The sequence below is a fragment of the Chiloscyllium plagiosum genome, unplaced genomic scaffold, assembly GCF_037043375.1.
Source record: "Chiloscyllium plagiosum isolate Xiang-an unplaced genomic scaffold, Cpla_swu_hap1 HiC_scaffold_22, whole genome shotgun sequence".
Lineage (NCBI taxonomy): Eukaryota > Metazoa > Chordata > Chondrichthyes > Orectolobiformes > Hemiscylliidae > Chiloscyllium > Chiloscyllium plagiosum.
Genome location: NW_028270160.1, coordinates 23,553,565 through 23,571,226, shown reverse-complemented (window position 1 = coordinate 23,571,226; position 17,662 = coordinate 23,553,565). Strand labels below are relative to the sequence as shown.

The 17,662-nt window shown below is 40.2% G+C and overlaps 1 protein-coding gene across 1 annotated transcript in view; it reads left to right on the top strand.

Annotated features, from left to right (window-relative positions):
- Positions 1-17,662, top strand: part of atrnl1b (attractin like 1b) — a 947,890-nt gene that overhangs the window by 267,183 nt on the left and 663,045 nt on the right. The window contains exons 17-18 of the mRNA XM_043712811.2: positions 6,423-6,611; positions 12,509-12,727. Of these exons, the coding sequence (XP_043568746.1) occupies positions 6,423-6,611; positions 12,509-12,727 (408 nt within the window). The remainder of the gene's footprint in view (positions 1-6,422; positions 6,612-12,508; positions 12,728-17,662) is intronic.

The following is a 17,662-nucleotide window of genomic DNA, read 5'->3' as shown; positions in this document are numbered from 1 at the left end:
GGCAGATCATGTTTTGTTTTTATTTGGTTTTAACAAGCTGGTCTTTTAGACAATAGATAATAGACAATAGGTGCAGGAGTAGGCCATTCTGCCCTTTGAGCCTGCAGCACCATTCATTATGATCATGGCTGATCATCCTCAATCTGTATCCTGTTCCTGCCTTATCTCCATAACCCTTGATTCCACTATCCTTGAAAGCTCTATCCAACTCTTTCTTAAATGAATCCAGAGACTGGGCCTCCGCTGCCTTCTGGGGCAGAGCATTCCACACACCCACCACTCTCTGGGTGAAGAAGTTTCTCCTCATCTCTGTCCTAAATGGCCTACCCCTGATTTTTAAGCTGAATCCTCTGGTTCGGGACTCACCCATCAGTGGAAACATGTTTCCTGCCTCCAGAGTGTCCAATCCTTTAATAATCTTATACGTCTCAATCACATCCCCTCTCAGTCTTCTAAACTCAAGGGTATACAAGCCCAGTCGCTCCAATCTTTCAACATAAGATAGTCTCGCATTCCAGGAATTGACCTCGTGAACCTACGCTGCACTCCCTCAATAACCAGAATGTCTTTCCTCAAATTTGGAGACCAGAACAGTCCACAATATTCCAGGTGCAGTCTCACCAGGGCCCTGTACAGCTGCAGAAGAACCTCTTTGCTTCTATACTCAATCCCTGTTGTTATGAAGGCCAGCATGCTATTAGCCTTCTTCACTACCTGCTGTACCTGCATGCTTGCCTTCATTGACTGGTGTACAAGAACACCCAGATCTCTTTGTGCTGTCCCTTTACCTAACTTGACTCCATTTAGGTAGTAATCTGCCTTCCTGTTCTTGCCACCAAAGTGGATTACCATACATTTATCCACATTAAACTGCATCTGCCATGCATCTGCCGCTCACCTAACCTGTCTAGGTCACCCTGTAATCTCCTAACATCCTCCTGTCATTTCACTCTACCACCCAGCTTTGTATCATCTGCAGATTTGCTAATGTTACTATTAATACCATCTTCTATTTCATTAATATATATTGTAAAAAGCTGCGGTCCCAGCACAGATCCCTGCGGTACCCCACTAGTCACTGCCTGCCATTCTGAAAGGGACCCGTTTATCACTACTCTTTGTTTCCTGTAAGCCAACCAATTTTCAATCCAAGTCAGTACTTTGCCCCCAATACCATGCACCCTAATTTTGCTCACTAACCTCCTGTGTAGACTTTATCAAAGGCTTTCTGAAAGTCCAGGTACACTACATCCACTGGATCTCCCTTGTCCATCTTCAGAGTTACATCCTCAAAAAATTCCAGAAGATTAGTCAAGCATGATTTCCCCTTCATAAATCCATGCTGACTCTGACCTATCCTGTTACTACTATCCAGATGTGCAGTAATTTCATCCTTTATAATAGACTCCAGCAACTTTCCCACCACTGAGGTCAGACTAACTGGTCTATAATTTCCTGCTTTCTCTCTCGCTCCTTTCTTAAAAAGTGGTTCAACATCAGCCACCCTCCAAGCTGCAGGAACTGATCCTGAATCTATCGAACTCTGGAAAATAATCACCAACGCATCCACGATTTCTTGAGCCACCTCTTTCAGTACAATGGGATGTAGACCATCAGGCCCCGGGGACTTATCAGCCTTCAGACCTAACAGTCTCTCCAACACCAATTCCTGGCAAATATAAATTCCCTTCAGTTCAGGTCCTTCAGCCACTGTTACTTGTGGGAGATTGCTTGTGTCTTCCCCAGTGAACACAGATCTGAAGTACCAATTCAACTCTTCTGCCATTTCTTTGTTCCCCGTAATATATTCCCCTGTTTCTGTCTTCAAGGGCCCAATTTTAGTCTTAACCATTTTTTTGCCTTTCACATACCTAAAAAAGCTTTTACTATCCTCCTTTATATTTTTGGCCAGTTTACCTTCGTACCTCATTTTTTCTCTGCATATTTCCTTCTTAGTAATCCTCTGTTGTTCTTTAAAAGCTTCCCAGTCCTCCGTTTTCCCACTCATCTTTGCTATGTTATTCTTTTTCTCTTTTGACTTTATATGTTTCTTAACTTCTCTCGTCAACCACAGCCACCCCTGCCTCCTCATAGGATCTTTCTTCCTTTTTGGAATGAACTGATCCTGCATCTCCTGCATTATCCCCAAAAATATCTGCCATTGTTCCTCCACTGTCATCCCTGCTAAGGTATTGCACCATTGGTCTTTGGCCAGCTTCTCCCTCATAGCTCCATAGTTCCCTTTATTCAACTGACACAGCGCCAGAGACCTGGGTTCAATTCCCGCCTCAGGCGACTGACTGTGTGGAGTTTGCACGTATCTCCCCGTGTCTGCGTGGGTTTCCTCCGGGTGCTCCGGTTTCCTCCCACCATCCAAAGATGTGCAGGGTCAGGTGAATTGACCATGCTAAATTGCCTGTAGTGTAAGGTAAGGGGTAAATGTAGGGGTATGGGTGGGTTTCGCTTCGGCGGGTCGGTGTGGACTTGTTGGGCCGAAGGGCCTGTTTCCACACTGTAATCTAATCTAATCTAAATCTGAAATGTTGTCACTACCGATTGAACCCTCTCCCTTTCAAATTGCAGATTGAAGCTTATTGTGTTATGGTCACTACCTCCTAATGGCTCCTGCACTTTGAGGTCCCTGCTCAATTCTGGTTCGTTGCACAATACCAGATCCAGAATTGCCTTCTCCCTGGTAGGCTCCAGCACCAGCTGTTCTAAGAATCCATCTCGGAGGCACTCCACAAAGTCTCTTTCTTGAGGTCCAATACCATCCTGATTCTCCCAGTCTACCTGCATGTTGAAATCCCCCATAACAACTGTAGTAACGTCTTTGTGACAGGCCAATTTCAGCTCCTTATTCAACTTACACCCTACATCCATACTACTGTTTGGGGGCCTGTAGATAACTCCCAAGAGAGTCTTTCTCCCCTTAGAATTTCTCAGCTCTATCCATACTGTCTCTACATCCCCTGATTCTAGGTCTCCCCGCGCAAGGGACTGAATATCATCCCTTACCAACAGGGCCACCCCACCCCCTCTGCCCGTTAGTCTGTCCTTACGATAGCACGTGTAGCCTTGAATATTCATTTCCCAGACCCTGTTCACTTGAAGCCACGTCTCAGTTATCCCCACAATATCGTTGCTGCCAATTTCCAAAAGAGCCTCAAGCTCATCCATTTTATTTCTAATAATTTGTGCATTCATATATAGTATTTTTCATTTGTTACTGCCCTCACCCTTCCTATCAACCCCTATTTCACTCAACCTTCCGGCATGTTCCCTTTTGGAGTTATCTGCTTCATTGATACCGTTGTCTTTCTTGACTTCCCTTGTTCTAACTTTCCCTTCAATTTCTTTCTTAAACTTCCAGTTTGTCTCCCCCCCCCCCCCCCCCCCGCTATTTAGTTTAAACGCAGCTGTGTTGCAGTAGCAAACCTACCTGCCAGAATGCTGGTCCCCAACCTATTAAGGTGCAAACCGTCTCTTTGTATAATTTATGCTTACCACAAAACATACCCCAGTGATCCAAGAATTTAAATCCTTGCATGCAATGCTGGAGGTATTGTTTATAAAGAGGCAGAAATCAAACTATTTACATGTGACATATGTTGAAAGGTTTCAAATCACATTCAAAATATATAACACCATTAATCTCAAAAGCACAGTGATTTTAATTCTCAATTTGGAGATGCCGGTGTTGGACTGGGGTGTACAAAGTTAAAAATCACACAACACCAGGTTCTAGTTCAACAGGTTTAATTGGAAGCACTAGCTTTCGGAGCGCCGCTCCTTCTTCAGGTTGTGGTTTCAATTCCCAGTCTTCAGAAAATCTTGGTAGCCTCTTCTGGGAGCTTTTATGCAATTGAGCTTGCACTGTCTCAGATTTAAATACCTCCTTCAAGATTTTTAACCAAACACTTCTAGACTGAAACGTTTATTAAACTCCTTATATTGAGAGAATCTATTTTTAAGTATTCTAAGTAACTCCCTTTCTCAGGAAAAACTGCTTTACAAATCCAACTTTAATTCCAATAGACCCTACCAAAGTGAAACTTAAACTTTTTGTTTTCAAGCTATGGAGTGTTCTCCCAAATGAAAAGAAAAAAAGCCAATCCCTATCCTTCTGATCAGGAGCTATATTTGGAAACTGTATCTGGCAACACAGTTCAACATTGTCAAGTTGGAGTTGAGCTCCAACACTTTAAAATGTTAGCAATTGCAGTGCAATGGAATTCTAGGACAGATTTTTAGGACATTAATTTCACTGAATCATCTCCTCATTAATTTGGGTGGGAGGTCCCAGACCTACTGTATCCTGTTTGCCCTGTTTAGGCTGCTGCTGCTATAGCAGATCTCCTGGTCATGACCCTTTGCCTGAATAGAAAAGAATGACGATAAACTGAGAAACTCAAAAAGCTTAAAATAAACTGAAATTGTATGCCAATGACAGGTTTCCAAAATTATGCATAATCCTTGGTGAAAGCCAAAATCGATTGAGCAGTTCAGAAAATAGTGTGAGATATTTGGTTAATCCAGTTTATGATACATACAATAGCACTTTTGAAAAAAATCCTTTATGCAAATCTCCTGGGCTTCCTTAACTTGCAGTTTATACTGATCTTCCTCAGTACAGCGGTAAACTCTAATTACTATCTTGTGGATAATTTTAGTTGCATTGCCAGAACTTTCCTAACCATGAAACAAAGGTCTACTGCTCCATCATACTGTTTAATTTTGAGTCATTATAGAAAAATAGATTTCAAGTTTAATTGTCAATCAGCCGATAGCACTCTTCCTTTGAAAATTCTGAACTATATTGGATAAAATTTGATGTTTTTGTCACTGGGTTTCGAGGCAATGCATTTATTTGCAGAGTCTCTCCTATGTTTTGATTTCTCTGCAGTTTATACATTGTCTTGCAATTATAAAAAGTACACAGTACCATTGTTTATCAGAAAAAAAATGCTGTCAAGTTCTTGAATTTAATGTCAGATTAACCTGTTACCAGTCACTGATTAAGATACAAATTATTAATAAGTAGACCCCCAATACTACTTCTGCAAGCTCCCACTTGTGAAATATATCCAGACTTCGGTATTTCATAAGTTTGTCCAATGGTCTTGTTTAAATTAATTACAATAAGAATTCAAGCCATTTATTTAATTTCAAAAACATTTGTGAAAAGGGATCATGCAGTAGTAATATGTACATGAAATGTCCTTTAGGGAAGAAAATCTGTTGCCGTAACCTAATCTCCAGACTCATGACTCCAGACCCATAGCAATGTGGATGATTTTGACTGGCCCTCTGCATTTAGGAATGGGCACTAAATGCTGGTGTAGTCAGTCAGGGGCAGGTTAATTGAGTAGGCAAAAGCATGATAGCTGGAGAAATGAGAGGTCATTTACTTTGATAACAAAAACACAAAAATGGATTATTATCTGTTAGATGATCGATTCGGAAAGGGGGAAGTGCAATACGTTCTTGTACACCAGTTGCTGAAAGTAAAAATGCAAGTTCAGCAAATAGTGACGAAGGCAGATAATATGTTGGTCTTCATAGTGAGAGGATTTGAGTACAAAAGTAGCGATGTCTTGCTGCAATTGTACAGAACCTTGATGAGACCACACCTGGAGTATTGTGTGAGGTTTTAGTCTTCATTTCTGAGGAAGGATGTTCTGACTGTGGAGGGAATGCACTGAATGTCTACCATTTTGATTCCTGGGATGGCAAGACTGATATAAGATGAGGGACTGGATTTGTTAGAACTATATTCACTGGAGTTTAGAAGAATGAGGGGAGAAGAACCTTATAGAGTCCTATACATTTCAAATGGTGCCAGACATGGTAAGCACAGGAAGGATGTCCCTGAACCAGGCAACACAGTCGAAGGAGTAGCCCATTTAGGACTCAAAAAAGGAGGAATTTCTTCATCCAGAGAGTAGTGAACCCATGAAATTTTCTGCCAGAGAAAACAATTGAGACCAAAACGTTTAACAGTTCTTAGGACCAATGCCATCACTGGGTAAAGGGTGAAAATGGGAGCAGGTTACTGAGTTGGATGATCAACTATGATCATATTGAACTGTGGAACAGGCTCAAAGGGCCAAATGGACTACTTTTTTCCTGTTTCTCTGTGTGATAGCTATATCTCGGGAACAAATTGTAACCAATTGATATTTTGACTGAATGCCCTACCTTCTAATGTAGTCAACTCAGCCATATTAGGGAGATTTAAACAATCCTTAGATAAGCACATAAATGATTTTGGGATAGTTAGGGGGACGAGCTGAGAATAGTTCACAGGTTGGCGCAACATCAGGGGCCGAAGGGCCTGATTTGTGCTGTATTGTTCTATGTTCCATGTTCTATTATTGTTTAGTTTAATTCTGAGTAGGAGACATGTTCTTCTTTTGCAGTCAGTCCAAATCAAAATGCTAGACCCTGCAAGACTCCTTGCTCCCTCCGAACAACGTGCTCGAATTGCACAAGCCAGAATGTGGAATGCATGTGGTGCAGCAGTGCTAAGCGTTGTGTGGATTCCAATACATATGTAATCTCTTTTCCATATGGACAGTGCATGGAGTGGCAGACTGTGAACTGCCTTTGTAAGTATTTGATTATTTTTGTAAACTGTTTTATAATGCATCTCTTGGTTGAATAGCAAATTTATACAATGAGGATCTCATGTAGTACAACAGTTTATGTAGAACAAACTCTGAAGTTATTTGTTTATCTGCATTCCACAGTTGACAAAATAATCATTTTATGTCAACTTAATACTATTCACATTGGTTCATTTGGATACTGGAAAGAGATATTTGAATGCCATCTTACAAGTTGTTTACAAAGAAATCATTCAGCATAATTTAATTTTGAGACTAATAGTTTTATTATATGCTATTTAGCAAGTTATTCACTGGATGAAATTGAAGCAGATTACTATATTGTCTCATATCTACTTGTACAATATTCTAATGGTGGATATGCTTTTAATAAATGCTAATAAAAGCCATAAACTACTTGTATGAGTATAGAATATTGCATTTCAAAATACCTTATGACTGTAGAGCATACAAAAGTCAGGTATGGCCAAATCGCACAAGGTGTATCTCAACTTTCCATTTTGTTGCTGGCATCATCCTGTTGAATATAGCTATACACTTTCTTTGTGTTTGAAGCTCTTTCAATAACAAAGGACTTAAAACTGAACTCCCTACTCTCACCATGACCTAAACCATCTTTTATATAAAGCTATTATTTCACTTGATGCCTTTAGCCATAGGAATTCTTATACAATTGACTTTTTTATGGCTTTGACTGCTTAGACGTTCAGGGAGGAGCCCTATGCCAATAGGGTAATTGTAGCTGCCTTTCACATTAAGACAACCAGATCCAAAACTATGATATACTTCCATGAGTAACTGGGCATTCTTGAGTTAGTTTTCCAATTTTCACTGTTCTTAGTCACTGCCCAAACCTTGCTGCTTTCTGGACTTCTTGGAATGTTCTGGACCTTTGCTATACATCCCACTTGTCTCAGTTGATGGTACTACTGGACAAATCAAGAATGGTATCTGATTTGAGAGATCATTTTAATTTAAGGTAGTGGTCTTTCACTGAAACAAAGGCATGCAATGCTGCAGGTTTGCTTTTAAACAATAAAACGGGAATTTAGTACACAAAATAAATTAATATCAAGGAGGGTAAACTCATTAATTTACATAAAACACCATCTGAAAGATTTGAAAATACATGGCAAAATCAAATCCTGCCTATTCCCAACACAATTGCTCTATATTGTTCAAATATCAGAGAATTCCCTTCTTTAACACATTCAACAGTTTGACATAACTGTTTCTTTATTGAATTTCTGATCTTGATACCTGAATAGTTCCTTCCTTAATTATTCACACAACTGAGGTTAGACTTTATTAACTTTAAATAACCCATTCAGGGTTCCGACTAAAAACTTTGGTCTAGAATTTAAACTAAAACCTCCACACTATAGTAGCCTATTTCCAAACTATCCTGAACTAACTTCTTTCTCCAAGAGAAGTTGTTCTTGCTTCTAATTCCTGGCAGGTCTTCTGCAAATTGGAACAAAATTGACCAATCTGTGCAAAAAACACTTGATTCTGCTAACTCAAAAGTAAGCTAATACCTTTCAATTCCTTTTTGTGCCTCTGATTCTAAAACTCTCTTAATTCAACAAATCCACATTATCACTGCAGGACACTCCTAGTCACCTACTCTCTGATGCATACTGGTTTACAATCATAATTCCAGAAATACGTAAAACACCAGAATATACATAGATCAAAGTCCACATGACATTAGTTCAAAATACAACCTCTAAAACAAATGATATTTTAAAAAAGTCATTACTTGCTTCACTCCCAAAGAAGAATGAAAATGTATCTTTAAGAGTCATTTTTATTATCCATCAAAAGTTCTCATCTCAGTATCTGTATCACGTTAACAGTAGTATATATTATTAAACATACAATGAGTCCCACAACAACCTCATTTTAACCATGCATTCCATACTTTCCATGAAATAAGCCTTACATCTAATCTATTTCCTTACTTCCGAACTAACTTCTTTCTGCAAGAAAAATTATACTTGCATCAAACTGCAGCAAAGTCTTCTGCAAACTGAGCTAAATGTTTTCCAATTGATGGGTTTTTCCCATTAAAAATTCACTTCTTAATTTCATAAACTGACAGCAAACCAATGTCTTTTCAACACATAATGTCTCTGATAATTCACATTCATTTTATGAGTGCTGCAGTCACCTGCTGTCTGACGCTTGTTGGTTTACAATCATGGCTGCAAAAAGTGTTGATGATTAATAAACCTTCTCATACACAGACCAAAACATACTTGACGCCAATTTAAAATCCAAAATCCACTTAAACGTTTATTTATTTATTTATTTTTAAGTGGGGTGTGAGTGTCGCTGGCTGGCCAGCATTTATTGCCTGTCCCTAGTTGCCTTTGAGAAGGTGGTGGTGAGCTGTCTTCTTGAACCGTTGCAGTCCACCTGCTGTGGATTGACCCACAATTCCATTAAGGAGAGTATTTTATTTCACACCATCCTTTAGGTCAAATATATTTGTCCTGGCTAATCTCCCAAGATGTACATTCATAATTAGTCTGGGTTAGTAAATTATCGCTGGCATCAGAAAAATCGACTAAACCAGTAAAACAATATTTTATAAACATGAGGATGGCTTTACATTAAATAGATTATCACAGTGTTAAAGTAAAGCTGCTGTCAAAATTGGGGTGGGGAAATTTAATGTATTTGGTGGTAAGGAAATTTAATTGGACCTCTGTTTCCTTCCTGCCTGTGTTCCAATTAAGTTAGTAAGAGTACAGGCTCACGGGCAACCATCCCACACAGTGTCAATTGAGTGGTCAATCAATGCCCAATTAAGGATTTTCTTAACTGGCTGTAGGTAAGAGAGATCAAGTATGAAACTGGAAAGGCAGTCTCTAAGGGTCATGTTCACATTGTGATTAAGGGACTCAGCATCAAAAATGAACTCCTGAGAGCGCTGCCTTTGCTGTTGACCCACTCCCCATCCCCTGTGACCTCCACCCTGCATTGGCACATCCCATTGCCACTTACCTGTGGCCTTGGCAACTTGGTGACCCTAGGTTTCCCCAACAGTTCTGCTAAGCAGTGAAGAGCTTGTCGACCATTAATTGGTCAATATTCTTGATGAATTGGACTTTCACCCCAGAGTTTTTGATTTTGAGGATGTCCTGTTGCTGACCTGTTTGGCAGTCTTTCCCAAAGGAGCTGATGGAAGCCTCTGGTCAGCTCTCCAGCTGACAGTTGAGAGTCTACTGCCTACATTAAGTTCAGTCCATTGTCTGAGGGCAGAGTTTCTGGAAAATATTGGAAAATACAGAACAGATATTATGTGGAGAAAGATATGTGGGATTTCGGGAGTGAATGTTTATTTACCTATTCAATTAACTGCCTACCATTTAAATTGTGTGTTTCATTATCATTCTAATTTTCATTTTCTTTGGATTAATATTTGTTCAAACATTGAGATGATAATCATATCTAATTTACTTTGCTAAATACTGAACTGATACTCATGTCTCATATAGCACTCATGGGCTATGTTTTAGAAATCAGTAAACAAATACAGAAAGATGATTGATTACAGAGTGGAGCCATTTTTGAATGAACTGGCAGAAAACCAGGTTTGACAACTGAATGGCCTTTGTTAGAACATTTAACTTAGATGTGATTCAGACAGATTGCTAAATAAGCCATTGCAGCATTCTCACTCTTTGAGGTTGGGAGCTCAGTGAAGTGAGTGCCTCTCAAAAATGCTCCATTTGAAGCTTCTTTCTGAAAAGATCAATGTTTAAAATCTCTTTACCAAAAGATAGATAATTTGTAAGAACTACCTTAATGTCAGAATATATTGTTGACATGTCAAATGTTGACACAGTGATGTCACAAAGAAATGGCAAATTGTAGATTTCTATTCATTTAGATTTTGAAAATTCCTTGAAACTTAAGACAATTTTGATTGTGACTATTCTAAAACTACACGTAACCTTGAGTGTTAGAACACATAAGATAAAATAGTTAGTTCTAATGTTGTGGTTCTGTTCGCCGAGCTGGGAATTTGTGTTGCTGATGTTTCGCCCCCTGTCAAGGTGACATCCTCGGTGCTTGGGAGCCTCCTGTGAAGCGCTTCTGTGATCTTTCCTCCGGCATTTATAGTGGTTTGAATCTGCCGCTTCCGGTTGTCAGTTCCAGCTGTCCGCTGCAGTGGCCGATATATTGGGTCCAGGTCGATGTGCTTGTTGATTGAATCAGCGGATGAGTGCCATGCCTCTAGGAATTCCCTGGCTGTTCTCTGTTTGGCTTGTCCTATAATAGTAGTGTTGTCCCAGTCACACTGGGACAAGCCAAACAGAGAACAGCCAGGGAATTCCTAGAGGCATGGCACTCATCCACAGATTCAATCAATAAGCACATCGATCTGGACCCAATATACTGGCCACTGCAGCGGACAGCTGGAACTGACAACCGGAAGCGGCAGATTCAAACCACTATAAATGCCGGAGGAAAGATCACAGAAGCGCTTCACAGGAGGCTCCCAAGCACTGAGGATGTCACCTAGACAGAGGACGAAACGTCTGCAATACAAATTCCCAGCTCGGCGAACAGAACCACAATAACGAGCTCCCGAGCTACAAATCTTCGCACAAACTTTGAGTTAGTTCTAGTATTATATTGGACAATTAGTTTTCAGAAAAATGTTGCAAACATTCTATGTGTAGCTGTTTGCATATTGTTTTAGAGAATCAAAATATTTGCTTTAATTTATGACCTCATGGTTCCTGAATTTTCAGTCTATTATGAAATGATTGAACAAGGTTGACTTGGTGAGAAACTTGGCAGGGGACGAGGCCATTAAAATAAGATACTTAATTTTTTTTTATTTGTAGTGCTGGTTCTGTAATCATTAGATATAATTATATTTGGGAATGGAGACCATTCAAGTTAATTTACTTGCTCAGTGGAAAGAATTACATCTTCATTAATTACATTTCGACTGTTGCCTTTTGCTTTGGGAATTGTTTTAAAAGGTTACAAATTAAAGTGTAGAAAATGAATCCCATATTGTCTGAGAATTTCAATTTTAAAAAAAGGGCAGGTTAATTGTGTACATCTTCGCAATGTTTTATTACAAAAAGTCAAAGAATGGACTGATTGCTGAATGATTTGTACTACCTCGTCATTGGTCTTGCCAAAAATGGAACTAAGCTGCTGGTTTTCAGATGAGTTTCTAGGAAGTGCTCCAAAGTAAGGACACTAATCATGGGTTAGTTGCTGTTGCCAATGGCCTTGAGCCATGAAATCAGTTGGTTATCATTGATAAATTTGCAAATGGCAAATAAAGAACATAACCTGAAAGTTTAAACTGAGGAGTTTATAAAATCAACCCAACAAATTCCATACAGAAATGCATTACAGATACAACGACAGATTGAATTGATGATAGTCAAAGAGAAGACAAATTGGGAAGTACTCTAAAATAAAACCCAGATGCAAGAAAACAGAAACAAAAAGAGGAAGTGCTGGAGAAATTCAGCAGGTAGGGCAGCATCTATTGAGGGAGAAATAGTTAACATTTTGAGTCCAGTGACGCTTCATCAGAACAAGGCAGTTCTGACCACACGGAAAATGTAGATCTTTATTCTTGAATAATAATGGAGAAGATCTGAGAAATGGGATACTGTCAGTTTAAAATAAAACTTGTGAAAATTGCACAGATTGTCCACTGATTGTTAAACTTTTATTGTTTAATGTTTCACTTCACACTTCTCACCTGGCTGAGTTGACAACATGTTTTATCTAATTGACTATTAATTTGAACCTTGTATCTGTGAGAAGAATGCAATATCTCTGAATTTTTATTTAAATTAAAATTTAAGAATGTGTTTTCATTTCTTTCATAGCTCAAAATTGTTCTGGACTTCGTACATGTGAACAGTGTTTGGAACACCCTGGTTGTGGTTGGTGTAATGACCCTGCAAATACAGGGAAGGGACAATGTGTGGAAGGCTCTTCAAGAGGACCAATGAAATCTGCTGGGAAGAATGCCCAAGAAATGACACTTGATATGAATCTTTGCCCAAAAGACAAAAACAATGAATGGGCTTTTATTCAATGCCCAGGTAGGCATTAGCTTTGTTAGCAAAGAATTGCTTTTGAAAACATACAATTGAAATAGTTATTGCTATTGAAATGAAAATTACTATTATTAAATGCAGCCTATATTTTAAACAAAGAAAAATAAAAATTGCTGGAGAAACTCAGCTGGTCTGGCAGCATCTGCAGAGAGAAAACAATAAACATTTTGTGTCCTGTGACCTTCAGAACTACAGAATTCATACTGAAAGGTCACAGGACTCAGAACCACAAATGCTGCACTCAGCTGGTCTGGCAGCAGTTTCTCCACCAGTTTCTGTTCTTGTTTGTTTCAGATCTCTAACATCTGCAGTTCTTTTGTTTTATAGTTTATATGTTCGTTGTTTTTGTATAAATGTTCATGGATTAATCTTGATACTGTAATTTCTGAAATGTTGTATATGAAGTAGCTGAGAGTAAGTCTGCGCTGATGCCTAACCCTTGTTTGCCACTCATTGCCGATGTATAGTTTCTATCCCTCTGTTCGCCTACCGTTTATGTGTCTGTCAAGATGAGCCTTAAATGTTGCTCACATGTTTGCTTCCACCACCTCCACTGGCAGTGTGTTCCACCACTCTGTGTGAAAAATTCTCCCTTACTTCTCCCCTAAATTTTCCCTGCCTCACCTTGAACCTGTGCCCTTTTGTAGTTTACCTTTCTATTCTGGAAAAAAGCTTCTGGCTGTCCACTCTATCTATGCCTCTCATAATTTGTTGACCTCGATCAGGTTCCCCCCTCAGTCTCTGACCTAACAGTGAAAATAATCCAAATTTATCCAACCCTCCTCATACCTAAAACCTGCCAGACCAGGCTTGACTTTCATTTAATTTATGTTTAGATCAGAGTGGTGCTGGAAAAGCACAGCAGATCAGGCAGCATCCAAGGAGCAGGAAAATAGACGTTTCGGGTAAAAGCCCTTCATCAGGAATAGAGGAAGGGCTTTTGCCCGAAATGTCGATTTTCCTGCTCCTCAGATGCTGCCTGACCTGCTGTGCTTTTCCAGCACCACTCTGATCTAAACTCTGGTTTCCAGCATCTGCAGTCCTCACTTTTGCCTAGTTTCATTTAATTTATGCACAACTAATGCATTTAGATGTCCAACCATATAGAAATTGTTTTTCATTGAATTAATATAACAAGAAGGAGGCCATTCGACCCATCCAGTCTGTCAGTTCTCTAGAGAAAGGCAATTGGTCCCATTGCATTGCTGGATCCTTGTCGTCCTGCAAGATTTTCATTCAAGTTCTAGTAGAATGTTATTTTGAGGTCATTCATCAGCACCACTTTCTTGTGACAGCAAATTCCAAATCATTATTACATTGCAAAGTATGTTCTTCCTCACATCCCTTCTGCATCTCTTGCCCAAAACCTTATATCTGTGTTCCTCATCTTTATAAAATAAGCAAATGTGCACAGCATTTGTGTTTTTGTCAAATGCCTCATAATCTACATCTCTACCAAATTTCATTTGCTCCAAAGAGAGAACTCAAACCATTCTAGTAAATGTATTTTGCACTTGTCAACATTCCTCTTCCTTTTCTGAAATCTGGTGTCCAGAACACCATATTCTAGTTGTGTCCTAACTAGAGCTTTGTAACATTTCAGGATAGCTGCACTCTTTTTATACTGACTGCCACTGTCTATGAAGTCTGTTGATACTTTCTAAACAAACTGTTCAAAGATGTTATTATAAACTTCTGAATCAGGTAGGATTTGAACTCATGCTTCTGGCCCCAAGGTAGGGACACTAGTTCTCACAAACTTTGAACACTAGTTCTGTACCACAAGAGCTTTTACAATAACCTGCTTATTATGCAATCTCTCGACATAATGTAGATCCCTGAAGCTGAAAGGATAAGATCCCCCAGATCCTGCCTTCCCTGTACACTCTTCAGAATTATGCTATTAAGTCCTTTGGCTTTTCCCTATCCTTTCAGCTGTAATGCATTAATTCACATTTTTGAATAAAATAATCTGTCATTTGTCTATCCAATCTGAGAACACTATCTCTGTCCTGTTGATCATCATTTTCACTGACTGCTGTATTTTCAAACTTGGTATTTTTGGCAATTGTTGAAATTTTACACTCTTTTCCAGCACTTCATCATTTATCTAACTTTGAATCTTGAGAAACACTTCTGGCTGTCTTACTCCAGGCTGAGAAATAGCCATTACATGTCATAAAGTTATAACACAGAAGGAAGGTATTTGACCCATCAAGATGGAAGTGAGTACTGCAGATGCTAGAGATTGACTCAAGAGTGTGGTGCTGGAAAAGCACAGCAGGTCAGGCAGCATCCGAGGAGCAGGAAAGTGGACGTTTCAGGCAAAATTCCTTCATCAGGAGTGAGGCTGGGAGCCTTGGAGTGGAGAGATAAATGGGAGGGGGGTGGGGGTGGGAGGAAGATAGCTGAGAGTGCAGTAGGTGGATGGAGGTGGGGGTAAAGGTGATAGGTCAGAGGGGAGGGTGGAGCGGATAGGTGAGAAGGAAGGTTGACAGATGGGACAGGTCATGAGGATGGTGCTGAGGTGGAAGGATGGAACTGGGGTAAGGTGGGGGCCAGGGAAATGAGGAAATTGGTGAAATACACATTGATGCTATGGGGTTGAAGGCGTTCCTCCTGTAGGCATTGGGTGGCAAGGATATGGCAATGGAGGAGGTCCAGGACTTGCATGACTTTGGCAAAGTGGGAGGGGGAGTTGAAGTGTTTGACTACGGGGTGGTGGGGTTGATTGAAGCAGGTGTCCTGGCGATGTTTTCTGAAGCGCTGTGCAAGTAGGTGTCCTGTCTCCCCAGTGTAGAGGAGACCGCATCAGAAGCAACTGCGGTGGCAGGGGAAGGTGCCAGGAGGGGAGGGTGAATGTTAGGGGGTGTGGACCTCACGAAGGTAGTCGCGGAGGGAATGGTCTTTACGGGAAGGAGATGGGGTGGGGAGGGAAATATATCTCTGGTCATGGGGCTCATTTGTAGGTGGCAGAAATGGCGGAGGATGATGCATTGTATACGGAGGTTGGTGGGGTGGAAGGTGATGACCAGAGGGTGTTCTATCCTTGTTGCAGTTGGAGGGGTGGAGTTCGAGGGCGGAGGTGCAGGATGTAGATAAGATGCACTGGGGGGCATCATCAACCATGTGGGAGGGTAAATTGCAGTCTTTAAAGAAGGAGGCCATCTGGTGTGTTCTGTTGTGGAACTGGTCCTCCTGGGAGCAGATGTGGAGGAATTTGACCCACTAAGTCCATGCCAGCTTTTTGTATTGATCACTGATTCTGTTGTTGCGTCATTTTTATAAGCAGGCTGTTTCTGATCCTCCCTTTTCATCAGCATCAATTTTGTTGACCCAATTTCTCTGTGGTTCTTTGTTTCTTATATGGGTTTTAAATACACAGGACATTGACCTTTTATGTTAGCTATGTCTCCCTGATTGGACTTGATTAACAGCCCCAATCAGGGAACTCATTCCATGATATCCAGCTTGCTAATATTGTTACAATCACGGCAACCCTCCCCTTCTGAGTGAATGAGTCTTCTGGGGCATTTTAACATCAAGTCAGGTTCCTCAAAATTGGAATCAGACACAGGAGGCATGTACCGCATGGGAGTTCGCATCTTGTGCCTGGAGTGCCTCAGTAGACCTACACTCCTTTCTTCTGCAGCCAAAGCATCAAGGCATTTTCTCTCTTCATGTCCATCTTTGATTCAGACGACTCAACAATATTTGATGGACAGGGTGAATCAATGGGCCCCTGAAGTATTTTTGAAGGCTCAGAGGGGCAGGGCAAATTTTGCACCCATGCAGCCTGTGAACTTGCAGCTTTCAAATGGTCCATATGCTTATTTAAGACAGTCACATGAACCAGAACTTTATAAGTCACTCATCCTGATTTTGGGTTGATCATGCCTCATACCCAAGCATAGCCATTTCCATGATTCTTGCACCAAACGTTGTCTCCTGTATCAAACTCTCTCTCTCACTTGGCAGAGTCTTGGCATTGAAGTTCTTGATACTTCGTAAAAGCTATGGACTGTCTATGAGACCACTTCTAAGGTTGACCCTTTTTTTAGGAGTTGATGCAATGGCACCAGGATGGATGCCAGATTGCGTATGAACTTCCTGTAATAATTTAGCAGACTCAGAAAAAACCTAAGCTCTTGGACAGATGTGAGGGCTGGGGCATCTTTCATTGCCGTCACTTTACCATCCAGCGGTTATAAATCAGCCTTTTTGAGCCTGTAGCCCAAGTAGGTCACTTGGGAGGGTGTGCCAAGAACATACATTTTTCTCTTCTTAAGCGTATACTGGCTTAGAAAAACACCTTTGGACTACATCCAATTTCCCTATGTTTTCTTTATTAGTTTTCCCTGTTATCAGGATGTCATCTAAGAAAATGGTGACCTGAGTTGACCTTGCAAAATGTCCACTGAAAAACTGAACAGGCTGACAATACGCTGAATGGCAGTCTCCTATATTGAAACATGTCCTTATAGGTATTAATTGTAGCAAATTTCTGAGAATCCTGGTCTAAACCCAATTGCAAGCAAGCATGGCTCATGTCAAGCTTTGTGAAATATAAACCTCCTGCCTGCTTGCATATAGATCCTTTTCTTGCTCATTCAACCTGTTTAAATCCCCTTGAAGCTTCTTTGCATGCACATCCCTAGCAAGCTTTATATCATCTGTAAACTTGAAAATATTACACGTTACCCCACATACAAATCATTGATATAAATTGTGAACAGCTGGGGCATGAGCACTGATCCTTGCAGTAATCAACTGGTCTCAGCTGCAACCTGAGAATAATCCATTTATTTCTACTGTTTAGTTTTTGCCTGTTAACTAATCCTGAAGCTATTCTAGTATGTTATCCTCAATCTCATTTGTTTTAACTTTAGTTACCAATCTCCCATGTGGAACTTTATACAA